This window comes from Dipteris shenzhenensis, chromosome 7 (genome assembly GCF_047967505.1).
Source record: "Dipteris shenzhenensis isolate YYH24624 ecotype China chromosome 7, Dip_SZ_1.0, whole genome shotgun sequence".
In the NCBI taxonomy this organism is placed as follows: domain Eukaryota; kingdom Viridiplantae; phylum Streptophyta; class Polypodiopsida; order Gleicheniales; family Dipteridaceae; genus Dipteris; species Dipteris shenzhenensis.
Genome location: NC_141602.1, coordinates 18530796 through 18547262, shown reverse-complemented (window position 1 = coordinate 18547262; position 16467 = coordinate 18530796). Strand labels below are relative to the sequence as shown.

Below are 16467 nucleotides of genomic sequence, written 5' to 3'. Positions count from 1 at the left end.
AGCACAACTGCATGAGATGACCATAGCACGAAGCATGGCATCCACACATAAAGCATCAAGGCACATGGAAGAACAAAGCATCATGCATGAAGCTACACCAAGCAAAGAAGCAAACGCTATCGTCATCAAGCCATGAGCCAAATGGTGACATCAATGGAATGTATTGAGAAACAAAACCCTTGCCAACCTTGCCTATATTTTGTAAATCAAACCTAACCACGTGAGAGTAGCCATGAAGGCACCCAGGGGAGGATTTGATCTTGTAACTCACATCTGACCACCTTGCAGTAGCCAAAGGATCATGGCACCAAGGGGAGGTGTTGAGAGTTGTGGTGCCATGAGCACATGTAGAGCAAAGGTATGAGTAAAGGGAAAGCTGCCACATGGCATGGAGGAGATATCCCACATGTGAGTAAGCAAAATGGATGTAAGTACCCTCGCCTATAAAAGGGAGGTTCATTGAAGTAATATCAATCAAGCACTTTGCACTATCTCAAGATTCTCTTTATGAGTCCAAGCTAATCTATCTTGGAACCTAATTGACTTGAGGTACATGTCATGAGCACTCTCGTCATCATGTTTCCACACAGGTTCCATCCACCTTAGAGTGCTCCATAGATCCTTAGAGTACTCCTTGTACCTCTCTCTCTCTCTCTCTCTCTCTCTCTCTCTTGTTACAACCACTTGGGCCCATATGGTGCCAAGGCATATGCTAATTCTCTCAACCTTTCCTTTGTCTCCAAATGGCTCGTATGTTATCCATATACAGGATCCGAATGGCTCCTGTGTTATCCTTGCCAATATGGGTGATCCTGGTGACTACTTCAAAATGGAGCCATTAGTGGCTCAAAACAACTACGGTTTTGATGGGCCAGATCCATTAACATGCTCAATGGTTGTTAACAGGAAGATAAGGCTAGACCTGCCTATAAAATGAGGCTTATACATATCACCCTTCAATCAATCAATCTAAGTACTTTTGCCTCAAGTCTCCCATCTTCATGATGTGACTCCCTATCTCTTTCCCTCACGATGTGATTTCTAACATGATATTAGAGCTAGTCTTGATTTTCTCTATGAGTTGATTGGCATCATGCTCATGGAGCTTCCTTCCACTTGTTGCTACTTTTGGAGTACTTTTGGCTCCCACTTCTGCTACTACAACATTAACATAATAGCTTGAGTGTCTATTATTATTTCTTGGAGATGCTCTCTCTACTTTGGCAATTGATAGCTATGGAGGAGATGCACCTAATTTAATTGGCTCCCATTCTAAATCTATATCATGTTGCTTAATTAGTTTGCATGAATTTCTTGTTGGCTACCTTTCTTATTACAAACAACTCGTTTCTTGATGTAACATTTCATCTCTTGGATGGCACATTTCTTGCCTATGTGTCTCTTCCTACAATGGCTCTTTGGACAACAAGTTTTCTTTAGGACAATGCTTTTCTCCAAATATATGCATGTAACTCTTTCATGCTCGAATTTGTCGCCCATTTCTTGGATGCTACTTGGCCAACCTTTCCTTGATAATTTCATTGCTATAGATCTGAAATCAATTTTATAGAACTCACTACCTGCTGTCCTAAAGTGGCATGAGCTACTACAATAGAACATCGCTTTAATTTAGAGGTTCTTCATCAATTTTGCTGCTGCCATATGGTAAATTCTATTGTTGGGAGTTTTTAATGCTATTTTTTAGACACTTTATTTTTTTGGTTTAGTGATTGATTCCTTTGGTCAACTTCCTTGCTACTGCTATTGAATATGGTCAAACACTGCCACTCTTTTGGTATGAGGTGTACTTGCTCCATAGCTAGTTCTTTTGACTAGCATTCTTTTAAGCCATAGTTGGTTCTTTTGTGGGAGTTATCACATATGCATAGGTGTTCATATGTGTGTATGTGCTCTTATATAAGAGTTGTACTTGTCTAGTGTCAAATCAATCAAGTATCAAGCTACAAGCTCTTTGGTCTACATGTGAGTACTCTCATTTTTGTTCATTGCTCTAGTCATTTCATTTCTATTTCATTATGTCTCCTTTTGAGTATCACTTCCTCTCTCCCTAGCCTACGCTCTCTCTCGCCCTCTTTCCACCATGTTCCTTCATCTGTCGCATGTGTGCACCATCCATCTATGACTTATTGATTTTTGCACCGTTGGAATACTAAGAGGTTTAAATTTAGTGGGACATAGGAGAATATCGAGTCACAATATGAGCAAGAATGACATCTTTCCATCTCGATTGAATCCTCTTCACAAGGCGAGGCCCAAGGCGAGGCCCATTGCTTTATATCAATAAGGGCGAACTGTTGCCTACCCACTTGGTTTCACCCCTTTTGAGGCCATTATGTCATTAGGAGGTTTGAGTCTTTCACATTGACCTCATGACAGAATGACTATCTTCAAGATTAATGTGATGAATGAGACAATCAACTTGAAGCATTCGAAACTAAGTTGAGGACCTTTTAATGAACTTTGGTACATAAAGAAATTGTTCCAAACCATGATAGTATACACAAAATTTGGACACCATTCCCAAGTGAGTATGCTCTACAAAAAGACCGTAAACGTTTTAAAGAACCCATTCTGCTTAAGGTTTAACATATGCCATGCTTTTGAGGGTAACAAAACAAGAAACATGAGAATTCTAGGAGCACTCAAAATTGGAAGACTTCATCCCCATGCTACAAATTGAGCCATACATGTATGTGAACATCAATGTCTAAGTACATGCCAGTCCAAACTTAAAATCACGACAAGCACGAGTGAGACCCGCAAAGCACACAAACTTAGAATGAGAGTATATTGAGCTTACGAGACCATTTTGCATCTACTAATAAATACTATTACTTAAAAAGAAAAGGAATAAGATTTTTGTTAAAGCAATGAGTTCATTGACACTTATTTACTTTCGACACTTTCATCAATCAATTCTTTTTTGGAACGTACATACCTTTATCAATAAAGAAGAGATTCAACATTAAATTGAGTTTCTTTCTCACTTGGTAGATCTATTGTGACCAATGTATGCATCCAATTTAGTGATTCTTTTTAAAAAATTAATTAACTTGTGTGTTTCAAATTGTCGTGTATGGAGATAATCCAACAAAAGTTACCATTCAATAGCCCAATGCCCTTTAAAAATCGTTTGCTTTCTCTTTTGCATCCAAAACCACTATACTAGGAATGCAGTGGCCACGTGCACTTATGCACTCTTATTTTTGTTTTATTTAAAATGAGGCATAAGTGTACTCGAGTTTCTTCATCATTTTAAACAAGAGTGGGCACAGCCTCATGGCATATTGGGAAGCATACATGACTTACACATTAGCACCTCATAGCTTTATTTAGAGACTTTGGTTAAATTTACCTTGACAAAATCGAGCAACCTTCTTTAAGAAAAACAATTATACTTAGAAATTCACACAAGGAGAATCCATCTCTCCACTATAAGTGGAAAGAAAATTCATTATGAACAAGAGTGCACAATGCATTGCCTCCCACTATAGTTGGTGCTTTTGGATGGAAAGGAGAAAGCACATGATTTGTTTAGTATGTTGGGCTATTAGAAGGCAATTTTAGCCTTAAAAGTAAAAGAGATCTCTATAAAAGGTAGTTTGAGATTTAAAAAAATTACAATCCAATTCTATACTATACTCCAAGGAGGCACTTCTAGCAAAGAAAGGTATCAAAATGACAAAAAATAGTATATACCTTAAAAGCAGAGAGTGCCCACTTCCAAGGCAAAAATAGCCATGTGGGAGTATAAGGCTATTCATACACCGTCAAAGGGTAGCCCAACCTTAAGGAGAGTCTTGAGTGGGCACACCCCATTACACACTAGCTACCTTTAAATACTCGAGTGTCCACCCATGGGCACCCCTTTACACGTCGCCCAACAAAGCTTTTGAAATTTGTGGGACCTTGAACACATAGGTGATTGGCAAATTTGAAGGGTGCCCATCAATGGGCAGCCACCTTCGTTACTGGAGGCCACGTGGAAGGTTTGGTCATGTGCGATGATGCGCACTCATAGCCCAGCCATCAGTTAATTGGTTGAATGGGCCGCCTAGGGAGGGGCACCTCTCAGTGTTTAAGGGGGTTTTACACTGGTTCGTGGACGAGTGAAGTCCCAAGAAACTTCATCCGCCTTGATTTGAGGTGTCCATCCGCTTGCCTATTCACAACCAAGCGGATGCCTTTTCTACAAGTATTAAATGCTCCATCTATTTATCACCAAAATAGGTATGTCCAGGTGGTAAGAGGCGGTTCCTGCGATGGCAATTATGCCAACGATTGCCAACGATTGCTAGCAATTGCCATGTTCCTGCGTATGCCCCCCTCCTTCCACGATGCCCATTTCAAGCATTCTACAACCCCAAAGCAAACGGAAACTTGGCCTCTTCAGCCGGGCAATACGGGGCTTCAAGGCTAGACGACGAGCATTCGTTGTGCTAGCTGCTCGCGGGAGAATTCGCCCAAGTGCTTGCAGACATGGCCCCAATTGCAAGCGAATATAGACTCAAGCTTAGCGTGGGAACATTTGCCAGGCTTTTGGCAAATTTGCCATTGGCAGCGATCGCGGGAACCGGCACTAGAGCAAGTCTTGCAGGCGGGCGGATTGGGCTGATTTACCCAGACATCGTCTTGGGCGCTGGGATGAGGCCGCCCAGGAGGATGGGTGTGATTAGGACTCCACGTGGCGTGAATCGCTCTACAGACCCACCCTTTTGTGGGCGAACAGCTTAAACCTTAATGCTCGGCAAGGATTTGTTTTTTGTAACCTAAGGCAAGTTTCAGACTAGGCCAGCGGCCATGTTTCAAAATGCAATGTGAAGGGGCGCGAGCACCCTTGGACCAATAGCATATGCGAGCCCAGACATGGCAGCCAAAAATATTTGTCCATAGGTTGAGGGCCGCCCATAAGATGGCTAGGGACTAGTGATTGGGGATTGATCCCATGATGAGGAAACCACACATTGAATGCCTTCCCGTCAAGCCGATCAAATTTGCATGCCATTATTGCCTCTTACTTTGTATAAGGTTTGTCCACCAGGTAGTGTGAACTACCACACCGGCAGACATGGCTTCAAAATGCTTCACAACACCGTGTCCGCCAGCCTAGTCTGAACCCGCCGTAAGCAAGCTTTTCATCTTGAGAAGAAGAAGAAGAGTGAAGAAGCACGAGGAACCTATGGCAGATTCCGATCTCGGTGAATTCTACGTCCGCTACTACGTTGGACACAAGGGCAAGTTCGGCCACGAATTCCTGGAATTTGAGTTCCGCCCCGATGGCAAGCTCCGCTACGCAAACAATTCCAACTACAAGAACGACACCATGATCCGCAAAGAGGTGTTCCTCACACAAGCTGCTCTGCGTGAATGCCGCCGGATCATTGCCGACAGCGAGGTGCGGTCTTTCTTTCTCTACTATATTGTTTTCTTAGGTTCTGTTAGTGGAAAATCTCAGTTCTCTGCCCTGTATTAGCTATCAACCCTAGTGGCCACCCTATTCGAGTAGTCTAAGCGAAAATGGTTTGCATGGTGTTTGAGACGCTTGGTACATTGCCTTCTTGATGACTGGCTATAGAGGCTCTATACTACGAACCACTTTGTGTTTACGCGGAGTCAAGGGGCCAAGCAGACATATAACATTTAGAAGCTAAATTATGCAGAGGTTTATAAATTGAATTGGGTGAAAGCTGTAAAACATTTGCGGACACAAGTTATGATTTGAGTTCTAGTTCTAGGTCATGCGGCAAAATTTTAACGAGCGAATGAAAAAACAATTTATCAATTCTAACTTAGGTTATGTTATTTATGTAATAATTAATATCAATTGTTTTATTATATTCGAATTATTGTTTTCAACTTTTCTTTTTCAAGTCTCCCAAATTAGACAAGGGAGAGAGAGAGAGAGAGAGAGAGAGAGAGGGGGGGGGGGGGGGAGGGTGCGCACACATAATGGAACTTGTAGGAGCAAGTGAGCAACACTGCCTATAAAAGGCCACAAGGATTTATTTTTTAATTTTTACATATACATACACACATACACACATCTACATCTACATCCACATATACACGCACGCACGCACACACATATATATTGGGGGGGTTTACGGTGAGCAGCAGAGGAGACTACATGTTTTGGGAAGGGTTGGGGGGGGGGGGGGGGGGGGGTGAGGGGGGGAGAGAGAGAGAGAGAGAGAGAGAGAGAGAGAGAGGGCGAGGTGGCAAACTGAGCACATGCACAAAAGGGTGCTAGGGGTAGAGACAGGGCAGATGTGTGGGTAGTTGAGCTGTGGGGTCAGGGAAGGGTACGTGATGCAGATGGAGTGGCAGACAAGGGGACAGATGAGATGGTAGAGGGAATTGGGGCGGGGGGGGCAGTTGATGAGGATCAAGGAGCCAAGCTCCTAACAAAAAACCTAGCATCTCTCCTATGTATCACCCTGACATCTCTCCTTTGTATCTTTGAACTTGTTTGTATTCTCAAGGTATTAAGTGCCATGTGGTCAGGCCATTTCAGTTGGAAGTGCCCTTTGTTCTCCTTCTTATCTGCTTTCTTGACATCAGTGGGGAATTTGTTTGTTCATTTTATTTTCTTACAGAAATTTAGCATATCCAAAACTCATTGAATGAAGAGATTTTGGACTACCTTTTGATTAGCCTTCTCCTTTAGTGCTAGCCTTCATCATGGCTGAGTCTGCCCTTCACCTCCGGAGTGCCGACAGAAACTCAGTACGAAGACTTTGTATAAATTGATGCTCAAGTATGTGTGGGTGTGTGGATTTGTATGTGTGAGAGCATATTTTTATACTATGGTCTACACCCACTGTTGGGCGCTGATGACGTCAGTGGGGATGTCATAGTAGCTAGTCCCTGCTATGCATGATGGAGTTTATGGTTTTCAACCTTGTGAGTGACTATCATGAGATTGAAACTGCACTACGTTGTGTTTTTAGAGGATGAGTTTTGGGAATGTTCCTGGATTCATCTAGGTATATCCAAAACTCATTGATCAGCACTCATGTCTGCCATTACCTCTGATTTGATCTGTCAGAGGTAATGATTTGCTTCTGTGTATGTTGTGTTGCATGAGAAGGTTGCACAAATTTTATGTAGTTTTCTGTCATATCTCTCTGCATGAGCTCTGTGGATTGATGGGAGTAAAAGATTTTATGAACATTGTCATTTGACCTGGTGCTTATTTTAGCATGTTCAAGCTACGATCTTTACACCATCACAACAGATTACGGTAAAGATTTGCTAAAGTCTATAATATTTACAATGGGACTAAGTCACTGGAAACTGTAATATGTGCAGTACTGGACCGTGGTCATTTCGATTTAAACTGGATTAGTTGTTCAGAAAGTGTTGTATGGCATATGAAGGGTATTGTGTGACACTGATTTTCTCAGAAGGCTTGTACTTTTGTGGATTTTCCAGATCATGAGGGAAGATGACAATAGCTGGCCTGAACCTGACAGAGTGGGCCGCCAAGAACTTGAGATTGTGATGGGAAATGAGCACATCTCATTTACAACATCAAAAATTGGTTCTCTTCTTGATGTTCAGAGCAGCAGAGATTCGGATGGACTACGCATTTTTTACTATCTGGTGCAGGTATAACAGTCTGGTATCTTTTGAACTTTTAATGGTCATACTTCTTTCTTTTGTAATGTGAAAGCTTTGTGTTTTGTCTTTGCTCTTCAATCAAAGTTGGCATTTTGGAGTAATATAGGCATTAGTTTGTGATTTATGTGAATTTAGGGGTTTTATAGATTTTGTGGCATTTATTAAATGTATTCCATGGGGTATACTAAATGTATGATGGGGGGCTCCAGCCCCCATCCCTCCCTAATTAATGGGCCCCTCCACATCAAAGTTTATCTCCCCTTCCTTCCCCCCCCTATTCACTCTCCCTTTTCACCCTTTTCCACCTTAGCCAGTGTACCATATCTTCCTCAGTGTAGGATGGGGGCTCTAATTGGAGCACACCACCCTCCCCTATATTGTAGACTCGGGGGGGTTTGTCGCTAGACAAAAGAACTATCGAATGTGATAGGGTGCAGGGTCATTCCTTAGCAAGAACCTTCCTAAGTTAGGAATGTAATTTTTCCTCTTCATAGGAAGCGATACATAAGTGTAAAGGGTTCTTTTAGCTTTATGTTTTAAATATGAGAGAGAGAGAGAGATTTTATTCCTGTTTTTTGAAAGATTTTGTTTTTTGACTTGCTTGTTTATTTTTGCTTAGTCACCTCCTTCCTTTCTTCTTTATTTCTTATTTTCTTTCTCTTTTGTTTTGTTTTGTTTTGTTTTTATGTCTTTGTTTTTTTTTTTTGGGATGTATTTTAGTAAGCACTAGGCTTGCCTAAGAGACTCCGCGGGTCTTTAGAAACCCAGTATAGCTGCTTATGCTTGGGCACTGATGACGACATAATTGTTGCTTTGCTTGCTAAGTATGTCTTTTGTTTTTCATAAAAGTTTTTGGAGGTCCTTCTTGGTAAGGGGCCCTAAATATATATATATATTTGCGAGAGAGATACCATCTTCCCCCAATCCTCGGGGTATTCAGAAGAGTAATAAAAAGCTTCCAAGGGTTTGAGCTTGGCGTGAGGCCCTAGACAACCAGCTTGCCCACTCTACATTTTAGGATCAACGATGCCTAGTCTCCCCTTAGAGTGGGGAGGGATGACTTCAACGTGCCATCCAAACCTACCCATAAAATGTCTCTAGTTGCTAAAGCTTTCCCATGCATTCTTTGTGAAAGCACTAGTAGGATACAATATACTAGGCTGATTTAATTACTATCAAAGCTCTTTACTATCCTTGCTAGCATATCAATGGATCTTCTTGTGCTTGTGGTGTAGTCTTTTTTGACATGCCTCATTAACAACATTGGAGAGACATGCATCACTTTCTCCGGGCTAGCTCAAGGGCATGCATCACTAGTGTGATTGGGAAGACAATGCTTCTGGGCACACTTTCTGAGGATTAATAAAAGCTTCCAAGAGGCCCCATACGATCAGCTTGTCCACAGGGGCTCTGCTCTGCAATGATGCCCAATCTCCTCAAGACTGGGGAAGAATGTTGCCTGCTGCAAAGCCACCTGAACTCTAGTGTTGCATGTGCCAACCCATAGAATGTTATGGACTAGTTTCTAAAGATTTCCCATGCATCCTCTGTGAAAGCAGTAGTAGTATACAAAGGTAGCCAAGCGGTCTTAAAGATCTTGTAAGTTATGTCAAGGAGCGTGATTGTTTGCCTTAGGCAAATATCAAATCTGTCCTGCCTTTGGGAATGAGGTATACATAGCTTGGAGAGAGGGAAACTTGAATTAAAGGTCTTGTGGAATGCATGCCGGAGCAAGGTGCCAACAGGATCAAAAGAGTGTGTCCTTCCTCAGGCATTTTTGCCCAGGTAATCTATGAATGCTGCCTCCAACCAGCTCATCATTGTCTAGGGAGGCCTGTGCTTAGAACAGTTGGAAGTAGTCAGGTCAAGGATCTGCTGGATATGCCCCCCCTCAATCTCGCAAATGTTTGAGCTGCATGACTTGTGATTTGGAAGTATCCACCTATTGCGTCTGCCTAGCCCCCAGAAAGAGTGGAATGAATACTCCACTTGTCTAGCCTTCACCACATGCAGCTTTACTTTTGGGTTGCTCATACTGGTCTGTCAGCCATGGGGAACGTGGTTGCTGCTCCCTGATTTATCAATAGAAGCAAGGGTTTGGTGACAACTAGTGCATACTCCTGGCAAGCTGTGCTCTTTGATCTCCTTCTGTAAAGGGAGAGAGGAAAGCGAGGCAGAAGAGTTCTGGTGGGAGGAAGAAGGGACAGAGAGGGCAGGACCAAAGGGGAGGCTGAGGTGGAGGGGCTAGCAGGTGGAGCTTCCAAGGTAGTAGCTATGGTATGGAACTTCAACTTCGAGAACATGTTGTATACGGTCAAGGATGTTGACAAAAGATTCCCTGCGGATGACTTGTGGCCACTGTTGTCTTGTGCTTTCTTGCCTTGGTTCTTTTTTCCACGCTGCCCCCTGTAGCCACCTTACTCATATGTCCCCAGTATACTATTCCTGTCAAATTATTGTTAGAATAAAACTCATTTGGATTTTCAATAAGTGTCAATGTTAGAAATCAACCAACAGAGGATACGCACAGCGGAACACTGATAGAATAGCCCAGGAGCTCACTGTGTGTGTGTGTGTGGGTGGAATTGCAAACTTCTTAACTTAATGTGCTTCACATAGATGTGCAGACTAGTAAATAGACAATGATCCAAGCCATATATAGAGACCACCAAAACAAGATATGGCCGTCCAAAGCTATTGACCCAATACAAAAGATAGATTCATTCTTACCAAAAGGTGCTTCGACTATCTGCCGGATATCTCTAGATAACTGAGCCCGCGTGCTCCAGCGTATGTAGACTCTGCATCCGAAGATGTCAGCACTTTGCTGTGCTAGAAGACAGCCTAGTTTCCAGCCCTAGATGAACTCAGTCTGCAGCACCTCTGGGACTCCTCTGCCTCCTGGATGTAGGCCTGAGGGTGAGTCTCCTGCTGCTCCTGCTGCTCCCCAAACTGCTGGCTTGCTGGATGCGTTTATGGCCCCCAAGGGGTCCCTTTTATAAGGGCAGATGGTTCCTCAAAGTTCACCGACCAGCAGGGTGCTGGCCGACTTTACTGCCCCTCCAACCGACCCCACAGCTCCCCTTTTATGGGGCTGTGGGAAGCCCTTATAGGGCTGTGTCCTGGCCGACTCAGTTGGCCAGCCGACCAGCGTGTTAGGCCCTATATAAGGGCAGGGTGCTGCCCCATTTGCAGCCCAGCCCATAGCCTGCTGTACTGTCCCTGCCTGCTGCCCATATGTTGGCTGATGTGAGCGCTTCTGTTCCAGCCTACTGTCCTTGTGCAGGCCTTCTTATTGCTGAGCTGTACTGCCATGTGGGCCCACTGGCCTGCTATAGTCTTCCAAGGTGCCTTCCATCTGCCATGTACTTGCACCCTTGTGCTACCCACATGGCAGCCTGTTTGCTGTCCATGTGGCAGCCCCTTTTCCTCTTTTGTTGTCAGGTGCTGCCCATGTGGCAGCCCTCTCTCTCTCTCTCTCTCTCTCTCTCTCTCTCTCTCTCTCTCTCTCTTCACTGGGCATATGCCCTAGGTCTCCATCCCCCACACTCTCCTAATTTGGGGGCTTGCAGATGGGGGGCTGACCTTTCCAACAGTCAAGCCAAACATTTTTTAATGCCCTTGTGGTAATCAGTCAATACACAAACATTTAAGGCTTTATGATGCTAATATCAGGTCATATACATCATTGGTCAAATGATGATGCTGGGAGTTGTTTTCTCATTCTTTTCTCTTTTTTTTTTTTTTTTTTTTTTTTTTGGGGGGGGGGGGGGGGGGGGGGGGGGGGGGGGCGTTGGGTTGTATGTCTGTAATTGGAGGGGTGAGGCAATTGTATGTCTGTGTGTGGGGGTGGGGGTGGGTGCGAGTGCGAGTGCGAATGCGCTCGCGCGCGCGCGAGCGCGCGCGCGAGTGCGAGTGCGCGAGAGTGCGAGTGCGAGTGCGAGTGCGAGTGCGAGTGCGAGTGCGAGTGCGTGTGGGTGAGAGAGAGAGAGAGAGAGAGAAGGGAGGGATGGCTGTTAGCATAGACATTTTCAAATATGCAGTTGGATGTTTGAAAATTTCAAACCTTTGAGTCTTAGGCGTCACACCTCTCCTTTCCTGTATAGCTGGATTACAAGTGGCATCCTTCTTATGTTGTCCCGACTCTATGTGTGTGTTTTTTTTTGTTTCCTTAAATGTTTTCCCCCCCTCGTGAGTAATGGCAGTGTGGGTTTTGAATCAGAAAAGTTAAAGTTTGTTCAGAGGGAACTTTGATTGATATTGTGTAACCACATGTCCTATCTTCTGTGTGTGCAGGATTTGAAATGTTTTGTCTTCTCTTTGATTGGCTTGCACTTCAAAATAAAGCCAATCTAGACAAAAGGCTCTTCCTGATGTCCTTGGTATCATTATCCATTTCGGATGTCACATATGAAACATGTAGTTAGTAGTTACGTCTTGCATATGGATGGACTTAAATGTATCTTTGTTAGTAGCTGTGACAATAAATCTGAGAGAAAATTGAGTCTAGTCCTCTCTTATTTTACAGACAATTTCATGCGATGTGGGGTGCAGGAAGATGTGATACTGTGTTATTGTGCTCAATCACATATTGACCGTTTTCTTCATGAGCTAAATGTTGATGATTTTAACAATTACAATGTCTGTATGTATGCTAAGTCTCTCGGCTTTTTGAGATGACATTCATACATGCATGATGTATGTCTATGTACATGTGTCATTTACATTTGTGTATGTACCTACATCTAAATAATCAACTACAGCACAGACCCAAAATTGTGACCTTTCCAAGATCATTTGGTAATGAAATGCAATTTTAGAGAAGTTTAAAAAGGGTTGACTAAGGAAATATGGTCAAGGCCTATGATGTGTACATATACGTAAGTATAGATAAAAGACATTTACATTGAGATATCACATGTAGCGAGAGTCAAAGAGGAGTGTTGGGTTCTTGGGGACTGGCCCATTGGAGGTGACCATGATAGGTGAGAGGAGACACAAGCGGTGGAAGGTTTTGAGAGCTTGACCTACTTGTTGGATGGGACTGATCCAAAAGAGGAAGAAGCTGTCATCTTCGATTGGATGGGAGCCCTGGGCTCCTTAGCAGTCAACATGCTGGAGTTATGCCAGCAAGAGGATTTTGAAGCACATCATGGTACTTCAAGTAGGGTATCAGAAGTAAACGAGGAAGCATGTACATTGAACTTAGTTGAACTAGTTTATGAAAGGATGCCTTTTGGTCTTTGCAATAATCCTCACATCTATCAAAGAATGGTGAGCACAAGTACCGGAGAAGGTGGTGGTGAGGTCAGGAGTATGCGTCAGGGACATGGTGACATGGTAATGGAGGCACAGAGAACAAAAACTCATGCCAATTCGGGGACAATGATGGTATTATCGGATGATAGTGCCGATGATGATACTGTAACAAACACTGATGATGGTGCTAGGAAAATGATGGTGTTGCAACAAATGTCGATGAAAGTACCAAGGACAATGATGGTACTACAGCGGAGGCCGATGGTATGGTAGAAGACATTGATGACACTGCAAAGAACACCATTGGTATGGAGGATGCTCATGGTACTACAAAGTACATTGTTGGTATTACAAAATACACCAATGGTACTATAGAGTACAGTGATGATACTGCATAGGACGTTGATGGTACTTTAGAAGACACTGACAAAAATGCATGTGATCCCAAGGAGAAATATCACCAGGAGATTGATGTCTTCGGAAAACAAGTGTTGTACACCTGTATGGAGATGAGGACGTGGTTGATCTTACTTTGCTTGACCTTTATTTATCAAAGGCAGATCATCCCTCCATTGAAGATCTTTTAGGAACCACTTATGAGATGAAAGGCTTACCGTATAGGGGAATGCAGCCTCTACACCTCAACTAGTGCAAGAGAATGCACCAATTGTTGCTTTTTCACCATCTTGGTTGTGAGAAGCTAAGGGGGACTTCTCTCTCCACTCGTTGCTCCACCACCTCTCTCTTTACATCTTACCTTGTCTCTCCACGTCTTGTCACCCTATCACCTCTCTCTACATCTTCCCTTCTCTCTCCACTCCTTGTCACACCACCACCTCTCTCTACATGTTACCTTCTCTTTCCACCTCATCACCCCACCACACCTCTCTTACAACGCCACTCTCTCCTAGCCACCATCACCTCTCTCTTACATGAACACTCTCCCTCCATTCCCTTCACCTCTCCCTACATACCTTGCCTTCACTCTTCTTCACCATAACCATCGTGACGATTGCTCTCCCCATGCTATTTTTAGCACCCTTCCTTTCCACCATATGAGCCTCCCTGTGCGCCATCTTCTTCTTCTGTTGCACCTTCCCTTCCCCTTGTGCCATACCTCCTCCTCTGTTGTGCCTTCCTTCCCCTGTGGTCCATCTCCTCCCTATCGCACCCCTATGAATCATCTTCCCCCTGTTGCGCCATCCCTAACCCCTATGTGCCATCTACCCTTCTGTTGCCTGCACCATCTTCGCTTCGTGTTGTGCCACACCTCCCTCCCCTTCTTGCGCAAGATTCCCTATGCCATCCACCTCTTCCCTCCTGTTCCTCTCCTCCTACTTGGTACCATCCTTCCCTCCTACGCCATCTCTTCCTACGCCAACCCCCCTAGCACCATCTCTTCCTAAACCAATCTCCTTGACCCCCCTCTTCCCTCCTACGCCATAATTTCCTCTTGCATCACTTCCCCCTGGACCCTCTTCTTCTATTGCCACCCCCTTATGCCTTCACCTTCTCCTGCACTACCTTCCTCCTACACTACCCCCTCCACGCCATCAACTCCTCCTATGCCATCTTCTTATGCCAGCATCTCCCCCCCTCCATGCCTGCGCCATCATCTCCTCCTACCATCCCCTTTCCCACCTCCTCTTCTCCAGCGCCACCCACTCCTGTCCTACTCCATCTCCTCCTGCTTACCCTTTCATGCATGTGACTAGATGGAAGTCACACCTCGGTTGCCTAAGGACACTCTCTTTGTTGCATTTCACTCAGCAAGGACTTCCAAAGGCTAGCCAACCATGGCATCATCAGGCAAACGACCGACAGTGGACCAGGGTGCTACGTTGCTAAAGAATGAATATTCCCAATGACCTAAAGCGGATAGGGATTCTCCATCCTCTAAAGATATCACCATCATGTCAGATGAGGACCTGCCACACATGTCTCTTGTCTGTCATATTCTTTTAATCATGAGAAATTTGATTATATGTCCTTCAATGGACTCACAAGGCAACATCCCAAGGATCTAGCGAGCACAGTGTAGGTGGTGATACTTCATCCCTGCTATTGACAGCTCAGGGTTGTATTCAAACCCTTTCTTAATCCGAAGCTCAAACTCTCCCACAATGTTATCTCTTGATCAGATTGGATGAGTGTCATTGAGACTGAATTTGACACGGTGGCGCTTCCCCCTATGGATGTTGTTCACTCTGCGGCAACGAGGGATGGAAGTGCAGTCTAGAGCAATGAAGATGAGATCATTGTGTGTGTAGAGTAGCGGCAAAGTTTCGCTTGTAATATCTTGATCCTAAAATATTTTATCATGAATCTTAAAGGATGAGGATAGCCAAAATCCTCTCTAGAAAAGATCCAATCATACTTGTGTAAAATCAAGATCTAGAGAGAGAAATACTTATTCTAAAGAGAGAAAGGTCATTCCACTTTGTGTAGAGACCCAAAAGGTCCCCCCACTCTGTGTAGAGACCCAAAGGTCCCCCTAAAAAGCGAAGGTACTCTTGTCCAAAAGATGTTCTACAAAAGAGGCCTCACCACGAAGGCACCTTCATATTGTGTAGAGACCAACATCTATAAATATCTCTCACTAGAATGAATCTCCCACTCTTTGGGGTTCAGTGCTCAGCTCACTTTAATATTCATGTGCTTGTTCTCCTTAGGTCCATGCTCCCTCAATGTGAAAGAATGCTCTAACCTTGCAATCTCCCATCTTCCCCCCCCTTCCTCTCCTCTTCCTCCCTCCTCCACCTTCCTCCGTGTTCAGTTCACTTTAATGTTCATGTGCTTGTTCTCCTTGGGTCCATGCTCCCTCAATGTGAAAGCATGCTCTAACCTTGCAATCTCCCATCTTCCCCCCCCCCTTCCTCTCCTCTTCCTCCCTCCTCCACCTTGCTCCCTCCTCCTCTCTCCCTCCTTCCTCCCTCCTCCTCCTTCCTTCCTCCTCCTCCTTCCTCCTCCTCCTCCTCCTCCTCCTCCTGCTCCTCCTCCTCCCTCCTCCTCCCTCCTCCTTTGTCCCTCCTCCTCAACCCTAGACTCCTCTTAAACCCTGCAACCCTCTCTGAACCCTGGAACTCCTAGATAGCTCTCTCAACCATGTCCCCTTTTCGAACCCTTCAATCCCCTTCTAAACCCTTGAACTCTCGTGGAGGCGAGAGCCTCCATCCATCCATCATTGTGATCAAGCCCTCTTTCTCACCCATGTTCGCATGAGATCTACTTTCGATGCTTTAGCCTGCACCTCTCACCGAAATACGACTCGAGGACCTGTTAGGGCTAGTGAGGGTCTCGCTTGGTACATAGGTTGGGGCAGGGCCCTCAAGAATCGCCGTTGGGAGGTATCATGGTTTACCCATCTATGACTGTGTGCGCAGTAGAGGGCTTGCCTTGCCCTACGGTGAGGGCACTCATGGGAGGGATGGTTGCCATTACATATCCCACACCACACATTGTCTCTCCATGGAAACAAATGGGGGTTACTCAGCACCTCCTTGGAGGTCCCTGGCCTCCAATGTTGGCCCAATTGATTAAAAAAATTTGAGGCCATCTCACTCA

General features: G+C 44.5%; 1 protein-coding gene across 1 annotated transcript; it reads left to right on the top strand.

Moving 5' to 3' along the window:
- The first annotated feature begins 4990 nt into the window (after positions 1-4990).
- LOC147900042 (protein mago nashi homolog 2-like) lies at positions 4991-12413 on the top strand. The gene is made up of 3 exons (XM_087377254.1): positions 4991-5416; positions 7456-7632; positions 11941-12413. The coding sequence occupies exons 1-3, from the start codon at positions 5201-5203 to the stop codon at positions 11998-12000; spliced, it is 453 nt and encodes a 150-aa protein (XP_087233380.1). The 5' UTR covers positions 4991-5200; the 3' UTR covers positions 12001-12413.
- Positions 12414-16467: the final 4054 nt, after the last annotated feature.

What these genes read in the sequence shown, in the direction of transcription:
- LOC147900042 (XM_087377254.1), top strand. Translation starts at nt 5,201, where the DNA reads ATGGCAGATTCCGATCTCGGTGAATTCTACGTCCGCTACTACGTTGGA. An exon ending in GGATCATTGCCGACAGCGAG is followed by an intron (nt 5,417 to 7,455) that starts GTGCGGTCTTTC and finishes TGGATTTTCCAG; the next exon opens with ATCATGAGGGAAGATGACAA. An exon ending in TTTTTTACTATCTGGTGCAG is followed by an intron (nt 7,633 to 11,940) that starts GTATAACAGTCT and finishes CTGTGTGTGCAG; the next exon opens with GATTTGAAATGTTTTGTCTT.